The sequence below is a fragment of the Esox lucius genome, chromosome 10 (assembly GCF_011004845.1).
Source record: "Esox lucius isolate fEsoLuc1 chromosome 10, fEsoLuc1.pri, whole genome shotgun sequence".
In the NCBI taxonomy this organism is placed as follows: domain Eukaryota; kingdom Metazoa; phylum Chordata; class Actinopteri; order Esociformes; family Esocidae; genus Esox; species Esox lucius.
This window is the reverse complement of record NC_047578.1, coordinates 1580315-1592461: the sequence shown is the minus strand read 5'-3', so window position 1 is coordinate 1592461 and position 12147 is coordinate 1580315. Positions and strand designations below refer to the sequence as shown.

The 12147-nt window shown below is 44.3% G+C and overlaps 1 protein-coding gene across 1 annotated transcript in view; it reads right to left on the bottom strand.

The window, feature by feature from the left end:
- csmd2 (CUB and Sushi multiple domains 2) overlaps positions 1-12147 on the bottom strand; it is a 331743-nt gene that overhangs the window by 170078 nt on the left and 149518 nt on the right. The window contains exons 6-7 of the mRNA XM_029122791.2: positions 6803-6915; positions 3387-3464 (exon numbers count right to left, since the gene is read on the bottom strand). Of these exons, the coding sequence (XP_028978624.1) occupies positions 3387-3464; positions 6803-6915 (191 nt within the window). The remainder of the gene's footprint in view (positions 1-3386; positions 3465-6802; positions 6916-12147) is intronic.

Genomic DNA, 12147 nt, shown 5'->3' with positions numbered 1-12147 from the left:
GTCATACTATTACTGACGGAGCCCAACGTTATAGTCAAAGCATATTAATAGCCATATAAAAGAAATGTTGGTCAGACATTTTTAACCTACACTGACCAATTTGTTACTGAATGGGAGTGTTTTCTACATGACCACATGTTCACCAGTACATGTTGTCAGAGAGTTGTATGTCATTTTGTGTGAATAGCTCAGAGATTTGAAAGGTGAATAGTGCTTATGCGTTGGGGTAGTAAATGGTGTTTCTTCTGGATTCAGCTAAATGGTTGTGTATATAACATTCACAGAAGCAGTTTTTGTGTGTTAGGTATTTTTGAAAAAGTGAATACATGCCAAAAAATCAAGAACTTACATGAAAGAATGCAGCTGGTCTCATGAAAAATTATTTCAATACATTATGAATGATAATTATGAATGATTACACAACGGCCAAATAAATTACTAAATACAACAATCAACATACCCTAGCACAGTTTAACCCCATCTAATGTCAAGTCTTATCCACTATGTGCTCTTTGATGATACTGTAATCATAGTATCCCAGTATTTCCGGTATAAGCTGTATTTGTGACATGTAAGTTGAACCTATTGACAAAGCCAACCTGTAGACGGGATAAACAACATTCAGCTTGTTTGCACATTTCCTCGAGACACAAGCCAGAACTGATCTACAGGGAAGCTGCTTTCATCAACAAGTTTAAAGCAAATTGATTTGACTTTAATTTTGCAGCAAAAAGACAAAAGTTGAATGTTTCGCCTATGAGCTATGAAAGCCAATGTGTAATTTGTTGCCATTTGTTGCCATTCACTACTTTCTATGGCAATAAAATAAATTATTTCACCAATATTTATTTCAAAGGATCTTTAAATATTCATGTTCTGCGGCAGTAGCAAAACTTGATGATTTGAAGGTGTTGTCTCTGGAAAAGCTCCCAGCTAAACAGTTATGTTGTTATGTTGGCATTAAATTACTTGTTATATTTCAGTGCAAATATATAATACACATTTATTATTATAAAACTTTTTCAGAATGTAAATATTCTGAAAAAAGGGCAGCAAAATTTTCTTCCATGTGGCCATGTACTATCCTAGTAAGTAAGGTATACTCCTTTTCACCCAACAGGATGCTGAATAAACAACACCCTAAGACAGGAAGTGGTAAAATGCAGCTGAAATAACAACACCCTAAGACAGGAAGTGGTAAAACGGAACTGAAATAACAACAACCTAAGACAGGAAGGGGTAAAACGGAACTGAAATAACAACAACCTAAGACAGGAAGGGATAAAACTGAACTGAAATAACAACAACCTAAGACAGGAAGGGATAGAACACAACTGAAATAACAACACCCTAAGACAGGAAGGGGTAAAACAGAACTGAAATAACAACAACCTAAGACAGGAAGGGGTAGAACGGAACTGAAATAACAACAACCTAAGACAGGAAGGGGTAAAACGGAACTGAAATAACAACAACTAAGACAGGAAGGGGTAGAACGGAACTGAAATAACAACAACCTAAGACAGGAAGGGGTAAAACGGAACTGAAATAACAACAACCTAAGACAGGAAGGGGTAGAACGGAACTGAAATAACAACACCCTAAGACAGGAAGGGGTAAAATGGAACTGAAATAACAACACCCTAAGACAGGAAGGGGTAAAACGGAACTGAAATAACAACACCCTAAAACAGGATCCAAGTTCTGACAGGCAGGGCAAATGTCTATGTGACACTGGCCTATTGCTTGTGACTGTGAGGCTCATGAATATTGATGAGGGAGGAAAGGGCAGACCTGTCATCGTCTGGGGAACACAAGGCTGTTTGGTAACCAAGGCAGCAATATGGAGAGATGGAGAAGGTAGACGTAGAGATGAACAGAGGAATATAAACAAAATGACAATGAGAAGGAGGGCAGAGATGGAGAGTAAGGGTTTGGTATGTGATTTCCATAGAATACTTTAATGTTTTTTACCTTTATTTTACCAGGTAAGTCAACACAGTCTAGACTAATGAATGACCAGGGTTAGAGTTCAGGGGGAGGACAGGGGATGAATGAGCCAATTGGAACATGTGGATGATTAGGTGGCCATGATGTCATAACAGACAGATTTGAGATGTTGTTGTTGAAGATGTCAGCTGGGGCAGTCACACAGTCACTGGCTAGAGGGAGGAGGAAGAGGAGCGGAGCAGGGAGTAAAGTGGAGGAGGAAGAGAATAGAAGGAGGAAAAAGAGGAGGAAGAGGGTGCAAAGCAGAACCCAGGGACCTGTTAGAGATAAGCAGTGGAGGATGTGTCACATACATTATGGAGGATGTGTCAGAAACGTTATGGAGGATGTGTCAAAAAGGTTACAGAGGGTGTGTTAGAAACGTTATGGAGGATGTACCAGAAACGTTATGGAGGTTGTGCCAGAAACGTTAAAAAGGATGTACCAGAAACATTATGGAGGTTGTGCCAGAAACCTTATGGAGGATGTACCAGAAACATTATGGAGGTTGTGTCAGAAACCTTATGGAGGATGTACCAGAAACGTTATGGAGGTTGTGTCAGAAACGCTATGGAGGATGTACCAGAAACGCTTCATAGAATGTGTCACATACGTTATGGAAGATGTATCAAAAAGGTTACAGAGAGGGTGTCAGAAACGTTATGGAGGTTGTGTCAGAAACGTTAAGGAGGATGTGTCAGATGCGCTATGGAGGATGTGAGACAAACGCTATGGAGGATGTGAGACAAACGCTATGGAGGATGTGAGACAAATGCTATGGAGGATGTGAGACAAACGCTATGGAGGATGTGAGACAAACGCTATGGAGGATGTGAGATAAACGCTATGGAGGATGTGAGATAAACGCTATGGAGGATGTGAGACAAACGCTATGGAGGATGTGAGACAAACGCTATGGAGGATGTGAGATAAACGCTATGGAGGATGTGAGACAAACGCTATGGGGGATGTGAGACAAACGCTATGGAGGATGTGTCACCTTCCTCTCTCGCTCCCCCAAAAGGTGACATTTTCTTCCGTTGTGAAGGTAATAGGAATGTAAATAAAGACAGTTGACTGAGGGATAATGAAGTCTGGCTGCCTTTGTGATTGTCACCATGCCAGTTAGAAAAGGGCAGGCCATTCAATTACTGACACACTCTCTGCATATTTACTCTCTGCAGAGGTCTGTCTCAAAGGACCATGTTCCCTACATCATGTCCTTTTCCCTACATCGTGTCCTGTTCCCTACATAGTGTCCTGCTCTCAACATAGTTTGTTATTATTACATCATTACATGATTACAGGAAGCACACACTGTGTATAGAACTGATCTATATAGACTATATATTGAAAAACCGACCGGTGTGTATAAACAAGACAGGGATCAGACTTACAAACTGATATCTTGTGATGGTTGTCTTTACTGGGCAGCATCTTGACGCCTCTAGACTTCAGTTCAGTCATCTTCTTCACTGAAAGACAGGAGAGAAAACATGTCATAGTAACCATCACCCAACCATGGAAAGAGACATGGACAACACCGTACCCATAGTAACCATCACCCAACCATGGACCGAGATATGGACAACACCGTACCCATAGTAACCTTCACCCAACCATGGACAGAGACATGGACAACACCGTACCCATAGTAACCATCACCCAACCATGGACAGAGACATGGACAACACCGTACCCATAGTAACCATCACCCAACCATGGACAGAGACATGGACAACACCGTACCCATAGTAACCATCACCCAACCATGGACCGAGATATGGACAACACCATACCCATAGTAACCATCCCCCAACCATGGACGAGGTATGGACAACACCGTACCCATAGTAACCATCACCCAACCATGGACCAAGATATGGACAACACCGTACCCATAGTAACCATCCCCCAACCATGGACCGAGGTATGGACAACACCGTACCCATAGTAACCATCACCCAACCATGGACCGAGATATGGACAACACAGTACTCATAGTAACCATCCCCCAACCATGGACGAGGTATGGACAACACCGTACCCATAGTAACCATCACCCAACCATGGACCGAGGTATGGACAACACCGTACCCATAGTAACCATCACCCAACCATGGACCGAGGTATGGACAACACCGTACCCATAGTAACCATCACCCAACCATGGACCGAGGTATGGACAACACCGTACCCATAGTAACCATCACCCAACCATGGACCGAGGTATGGACAACACCGTACCCATAGTAACCATCACCCAACCATGGACCGAGGTATGGACAACACCGTACCCATAGTAACCATCACCCAACCATGGACCGAGGTATGGACAACACCGTACCCATAGTAACCATCACCCAACCATGGACCGAGGTATGGACAACACCGTACCCATAGTAACCATCACCCAACCATGGACCGAGATATGGACAACACCGTACCCATAGTAACCATCACCCAACCATGGACCGAGGTATGGACAACACCGTACCCATAGTAACCATCACCCAACCATGGACCGAGGTATGGACAACACCGTACCCATAGTAACCATCACCCAACCATGGACCGAGGTATGGACAACACCGTACCCATAGTAACCATCACCCAACCATGGACCGAGGTATGGACAACACCGTACCCATAGTAACCATCACCCAACCATGGACCGAGGTATGGACAACACCGTACCCATAGTAACCATCACCCAACCATGGACCGAGATATGGACAACACCATACCCATAGTAACCATCACCCAACCATGGACCGAGGTATGGACAACACCGTACCCATAGTAACCATCACCCAACCATGGACCGAGATATGGACAACACCATACCCATAGTAACCAACAACTAGTTCATGCTGATGCTGATGAGGACTGGCAAAATTCCTTGACTTTTCAAACTGTTTAACAAGTTTCACTCAACTTTATTAATCAGAAGTATTTGCAAACACACACACACACACACACTGAAAACATTATCCACTTTGCATTCTCCACTCCAACAATAAAATTAACAATGCATTGTCTTTACCATGTTTTTGCTTGAAAAACAACAACAAAGGTCTCTGCGGCCCAGAACCAGACGGACCAGTAAGGGAGATGTCTGTCTCAAGGCTAATTGTAGATGATCAGTACACACTTGGCTGGTGGGCGTGTCCCCACATCACACTCAGACTTCACATCTACAATGTGACAACCGGACACAGGTGGATCAACTGGGTGTGTGTGAGACGGGGAGAAGGTGTGTGTGAGACGGGGAGAAGGTGTGTGTGAGACGGGGAGAAGGTGTGTGTGAGACGGGGAGAAGGTGTGTGTGAGATGGGGAGAAGGTGTGTGTGATAGAGAAAGCAGGAGAGAGGCAGAGAGAGGAGATTCTGTAGATAAGAGAAAAACTGAGAGGGAACGTGTGAGAGATCAGTGAACATTTCCCAGAATACACTGTGCAACATGTACATTGTCCTGTCATGTGAATAAACCAATAAAAACTGAAAAGAAAGAGTGAGGGAGAGAGAAGATAGACGCTGAGAGAGGTGAGAGAAAATTAGGAGAAAATTATGTTAATGAAGTCCCCGAAGACGGATTGATGACGTGTGTGGGTTAAAGTGGAGGGGGGAGGGAAGATAGGTGTGAGGGTTGAGGTGGAGGGGGTGGAGGGGATGATAGGTGTGAGGTTTGGGGTGGAGGTGGGAGGGATGATAGGTGTAAGGTTTGGGGTGGAGGTGGGAGGGATGATAGGTGTGAGGTTTGGGGTGGAGGGGGGAGGGATGATAGGTGTGAGGGTTGGGGTGGAGGGGGGAGGGATGATAAGTGTGAGGTTTAGGGTGGAGGGGGGAGGGATGATAGGTGTGAGGGTTGAGGTGGAGGGGGGAGGGATGGAATGATAGGTGTGAGAGTTGAGGTGGAGGGGGGAGGGATGGAATGATAAGTGTGAGGTTTGGGGTGGAGGGGGAGGGATGATAGGTGTGAGGTTTGGGATGGAGGGGGGAGGGATGGGATGATAGGTGTAAGGTTTGGGGTGGAGGGATGGGATGATAGGTGTGAGGTTTGGGGTGGAGGGGGGAGGGATGGAATGATAGGTGTGAGAGTTGAGGTGGAGGGGGGAGGGATGGGATGATAAGTGTGAGGTTTGGGGTGGAGGGGGGAGGGATGATAGGTGTGAGGTTTGGGGTGGAGGGGGGAGGAATGATAGGTGTGAGAGTTGAGGTGGAGGGGGGAGGGATGGGATGATAAGTGTGAGGTTTGGGGTGGAGGGGGGAGGGATGATAGGTGTGAGGTTTGGGGTGGAGGGGGGAGGGATGATAGGTGTGAGGTTTGGGGTGGAGGGGGGAGGGATGATAAGTGTGAGGTTTGGGGTGGAGGGGGGAGGGATGATAGGTGTGAGGGTTGAGGTGGAGGGGGGAGGGATGGGATGATAGGTGTGAGAGTTGGGGTGGAGGGGGTGGAGGGGGAGGGATGGTAGGTGTGAGAGTTGGGGTGGAGGGATGGGATGATAGCTGTGAGGTTTGGGGTGGAGGGGGAGGGATGGGATGATAGGTGTGGGGTTTGGGGTGGAGGGATGGGATGATAAGTGTGAGGTTTGGGGTGGAGGGGGGAGGGATGGGATGATAGGTGTGAGGTTTGGGGTGGAGGGGGGAGGGATGGGATGATAGGTGTGAGGTTTGGGGTGGAGGGGGGAGGGATGGGATGATAGGTGTGAGGTTTGGGGTGGAGGGGGGAGGGATGGGATGATAGGTGTGAGGTTTGGGGTTGTATTAGTCACAACAATCAAAAAAGGTTGAGAGAAACGCTGGTGCCTCACCTTGGTACTGGGCACTGAAGCCTCTCAGCTTGTGGTTTCCATCTGAGGTGAAGTGAAGCCTCAGCCAATTCTTACTGCTGATGATTGGAGAGGGCAGGTTAGGACCAGTAAACCTGAAGATGAGAAACAGCGTGTTCGGTGATATGGATATGGACACGGTCTCAGTTACAGCCTCAGGAAAACTTAACAGATCATCAGAAAGGTCCTGATAAACCTCGCTGTAAGCTTTATTCCGAAGAGAAATACAGCAAAGGATATTGCAAGAAACACCACCTGATGTTGTGAAACCTTCTAAGGCCCTATGAGATGTGCTGGTTCTGAATCACGAATCCACACTGAATGTTTCAAAGTGGTGCTCAAACAATAAATCAAATTATATAGTCATTCAAAAACCAGGAAATCCATCAGAAATGTTCCCATTGGTCACACACTTTGTAGACACACATTAACTCTCGGTGGGGTCTAATGTTTATAGCAAAGACAATGACATTTACAGAGAATAAACACTTCAAAGGATAAAGAAGAAAATACCTAAATAATACACACACAAAAACCAATACAAACAGACAAACACACACAGGTGCACAAAAACAGCCGAAGCCACTCACACACACTCAAAGCAAAGCACACTCATCTACACACACACACACACACACACCTACAAACATATGCACAACAGACACACATACATATGAACACACACAGACACACAACCAGATATACAGACACACACAGTACATTCAGCCACACACACAAAGACAGACATTAATAAACACACACAGTGAGGCACTAAGACACACACTCACACACTCACACACACTCACACACTCACACACACACACACACATACAGAGACACACATACATTCAGACACACTGACACACACTGACATACACACAGACACAAAGACATCCAGACAAGCACACACACACACACACAGACATAAACATTCACACAGAGCCACAGAGACACACACAGACACACACTCACACACTCACACTCACACACTCCCACACTCACACACAGAGAGACACACATACATTCAGACACACTGACACACACTGACATACACACAGACACAAAGACATCCAGACAAACACACACACACACACACAGACATAAACATTCACACAGAGCCACAGAAACACACACACACACACACACACACACAGACACACACACACAAACATACAGTCCAATCTCCAACCTGTAAATTAGATTTCTGTGACTGTGGTTGCCCTTCCCTCACTCCCACATACCCATCAATCCCTCTCCAAAATATTGCATTGTGGGTATCCACCACCCAGCAGTCATTAAAATACCGGAATGAAAATGAGAAAAAAAGTGTGAAAGAAGAGAGAAGTAAAACAATGCTCAAAAGAAGGAATAAATTAAATAATAAAGAAAGATAGAAAAAAACGAATAAAGAATGGAAGAAAGGAATAAAACCAATACAGTTTATTGTTCAGCCATGGGCTAAACATGGTAACAGTCAACAGCCTGAAAATACTGTAGCTCTCAAACATTGGCAGTGCGTGTGTGTGTGTGTGTGTAGTAAATCAGTAAAACATGATCGGTGAGGTTTGGTTATCGGGTTATGAGTTCAGGTAAATTATGTCTTTAATGGTAATACATTACCAGTCTTCACCTTGGTAGTAAAACCACAGTCCTTGGAAATGCAGTTGTGTGTGTGTGTGTGTGTGTGTGTGTGTGTGTGGGTGTGTGTGTGTGTGTGGGTGTGTCAGTGTCAGTGTGTGTGTGTGTGTGTGTCAGTGTGTGTGTGTGTCCAAAGGATGGCAAAATCAGAATAAAAGTTGACTAAAGGGGACATCAGTTGATTAGGGGCACATGTCCAGACCTAACTGCTAGGTTTAGGGCAAAAGGAGTGTTAGTTAAGCATTACCCTTTAGGGTTAAGTTAGTTAGAGTTGGGTGTGTTCCCAAGAAGTTGGGTTGGGGGGTCCCTGTTTAGATTGGTGTGTGTGTGTGTCTGCTTGCATGTCCACCTTCCTGCATCTCTACGCATCACTTTGTGAATCTTTGTTGTGTGAGTATTTCCCTGGAAAGCTCTATGTACACAGACTAAAGCCCCGGGTTTCCGCGGCTGGGCAGCATTAGCTGTTATTTTGATGAAGACAAAGCCTGGAGTTTTAATGTAGTACGCAGTGGGACCCCTCTCTCTCTATATAGCTATGCTAATCTCTTAAGCTGAAACCACAACAAACGCCGATGAGAGATGCATGGGCAGAAAGAAAGATATGTACAGATAGCGAGAGAATGGGAGACATTTAAAAAGATATTACGCACTATGTAATTTCCCCAAATTTGAGAACATTATTCATGGTTTCAAAGACTTCTATGATGAGAATGTGCCACAGACAGCTGGGGATTCGCTGTGCCCTCCTTCAGCTGACATTCATTAAATGATATACCACAAACCATGCACCATCTACATTACTGAAATTATTTTATTACTATTATAACTATTATCATTATTATTTTAAACAACGTCCCTGTAGTGTGCTAAAGATACTGGCATAAGAGAGTGGTTCTCAAATCTCCTACCATTTCGTTGAAGCCCTGAACATCTTATTGACCAAGGAAGGCTTTGATGACAGTAAGCTAGTTGAATCAGGTGTGCTGGCTCTGGAATAATGTAAATACATGGAAGCACAGGGAGTTTAGCGAATAACTGGAATGGGATGCTAACGCCTAGCAGAGCCAACAGAGTGCTAGAAACAACTAGCTGATTAGTGTTAAGCCTATTCAGACACCCGGCGGATTACAGCTGAGCTCCTCTGGAGGAACTTCACCTCAGTCGAAGCGGCTAGAGCATTTTACCATCAGAGTGACAGCCTCCAGTGAAGGTATGAACAAAGCAAACACCGAAGTGGGGAAAGTGAACCGCAATAAGACTCGGCAATAAAAAGGTCTTCATCCGCACCATGACTGGTTCATCTGAAAATCTAAACTGCGTTGAACAAAAATTGTGCAGCAAAATGTAAAGTGTTGGTCCCATGTTCCATGAGTTGCTTAATTATAAAAAATAAATTGTGTGTCCATATTAGTAAGAATGTCTCCCTTGCCTAAATGATCCATCCACCTGACAGGTGTGACATATAAAGAACCTGATTAAACATCATGATCATTAGCCAGGTGCACCTAGTTTTGAGGACAACTAAAGGCCTCTCTAAAATGTTTATTTTCATCACAAAACACAGTGTATGATTGATAGTGTTAGCTAGAATTTAGATTTAGATGGTCCTGCTTTTGGTTTACATGGTGTATCACATATTGTACTGTGAAAAATAGAGATTATTTAATTTTTTCATTTTGCCATTGTTTGCCCATCAACGAAAACCTAAACAGCTCTGTTACCTGTGGGGGAGGAGCTAAAGCAACGCCTTCTATCAACTGTCACAAGGGTCTCTTGTTATCACACTCCCACAGTCTTGAAATGTACACACACACACACACACACACAGAAAAACAGACACACAGAGACACACCGTCCCTGAGACAACACTGTTGCCAGCTTGCTTAACTCGATCGTGTTCATCTCAGCTTGTTTAACGAAAAAGGTGTGATGGCAGCGTTGCATGAAAAATGAAACTGACAATGCGGACTAAAGCTGACACACCAGAACAGTCATCAGTTAAAGCCGACAGGCTGAGTGACAAGCCCAAGCCTTGAAGCAGACGTCATTATAAAGAGACAGGTGTCGTGTGTCACTCACAGGTCAACATTTTAATTCTCTGTTATCTGCTTTACCTCATCTTGCAAACATCAGCACGCCTTCAAACACACACACACACACACACACATACACACACAGACACACACACACTCTTTGAACTACTGTTCACTCATTAGTCATTCCCCTGACAACTGCTCCCCTTAAATGTGATGCGCGCATCCTTCAGTCATAGCATAAGGAGAAGGCAGAGAGACTAGCGCTACCTACAAGATTAATGTTCTGCAGCAAATCAATCAGCTCCAAGGTCTGCCTTTACCCAAATTAGTTTTCTTCCTTTTCACACCACGTGAACATTCTTTATTTATTTATTCATCTGACTGGATAATTCTATTTTTATTCTCCCGTTTATCTCAGTTGGTAGAGCAGGGTTGTGGGCTCCCATGGCGACGGGCCAGAAGAAAGTCACTTTTGGTAAGAGCATCTGTTAACATGACTAAATGTAAATGTATCTGCCAATAAGGAAAGGGTGTGAGAAGATGGAGAGAAAATGGAGGAAGTGATGGAGAGAAGTACAGGGAAATGAGGAACTGGAAGGAAGGAGAGATGAGTGAGAGAGTGATGGGGTGAGATAGAGGGATGTTTGGTTTGATGGAGTGATAGAGGTTTGATGGAGTGATAGAGGGACATGTGGTTTGATGGACAGATTGAGGGATAAGGGTTTGAAGGAGTGATAGAGGTTTGATGGAGTGATAGAGGGACGTGTGGTTTGATGGACAGATTGAGGGATCATGGTTTGATGGAGTGATAGAGGGATAGAGTATTGATAGAAAGATAAAGGAATAGAGGATTGATGGAGAGATAGAGGGACGTGTGGTTTGATGGACAGATTGAGGGATAATGGAGTGATAGAGGGATAGAGTATTGATGGAAAGATAAAGGAATAGAGGATTGATGGAGAGATAGAGGGACGTGTGGTTTGATGGACAGATTGAGGGATAATGGTTTGATAGAGGGATAGAGTATTGATAGAAAGATAAAGAGATAGAGGACTGATGGAGAAATAGAGGGACGTGTGGTTTGATGGACAGATTGAGGGATAATTGTTTGATGGAGTGATAGAGGGATAGAGTATTGATGGAAAGATAAAGAGATAGAGGACTGATGGAGAGATAGAGGGACGTGTGGTTTGATGGACAGATTGAGGGATAATGGTTTGATGGAGAGATAAAGAGACAGAGGGATAGAGGACTGATGGAGATAGAGGGATGTGTGGTTTGATGGCGATATAGGGATAGAGGATTGATGGGGAGAGAGAGATAAAGGGAAAGAAGAGAAGGAACAGGACATATGACTGCAGAGATGGACCATTTAATGTAGTCATTTGTATTTAGACACGTACAAGAGGGCTATAAAGATCCCTCTGACTTCCAAATCACTGTCTCGCTGTCTCTCTCAATCTCAATTTTTTCTTTCCTTATTTCACATTTTGTGATATTTTTAAGAGATTTCCGCTGACTGGTGTTAAAGGAGGTCTGAAAGTCACGGCCAAATGGTGAAGTGAGTGGAGGGAGACGAGGAGAGGTGAAACAGAGATAAAGAGTCTCGTTGGGATTGATGGAGTGCTCTTATAAAGGGCGTTGGAGTTCAAT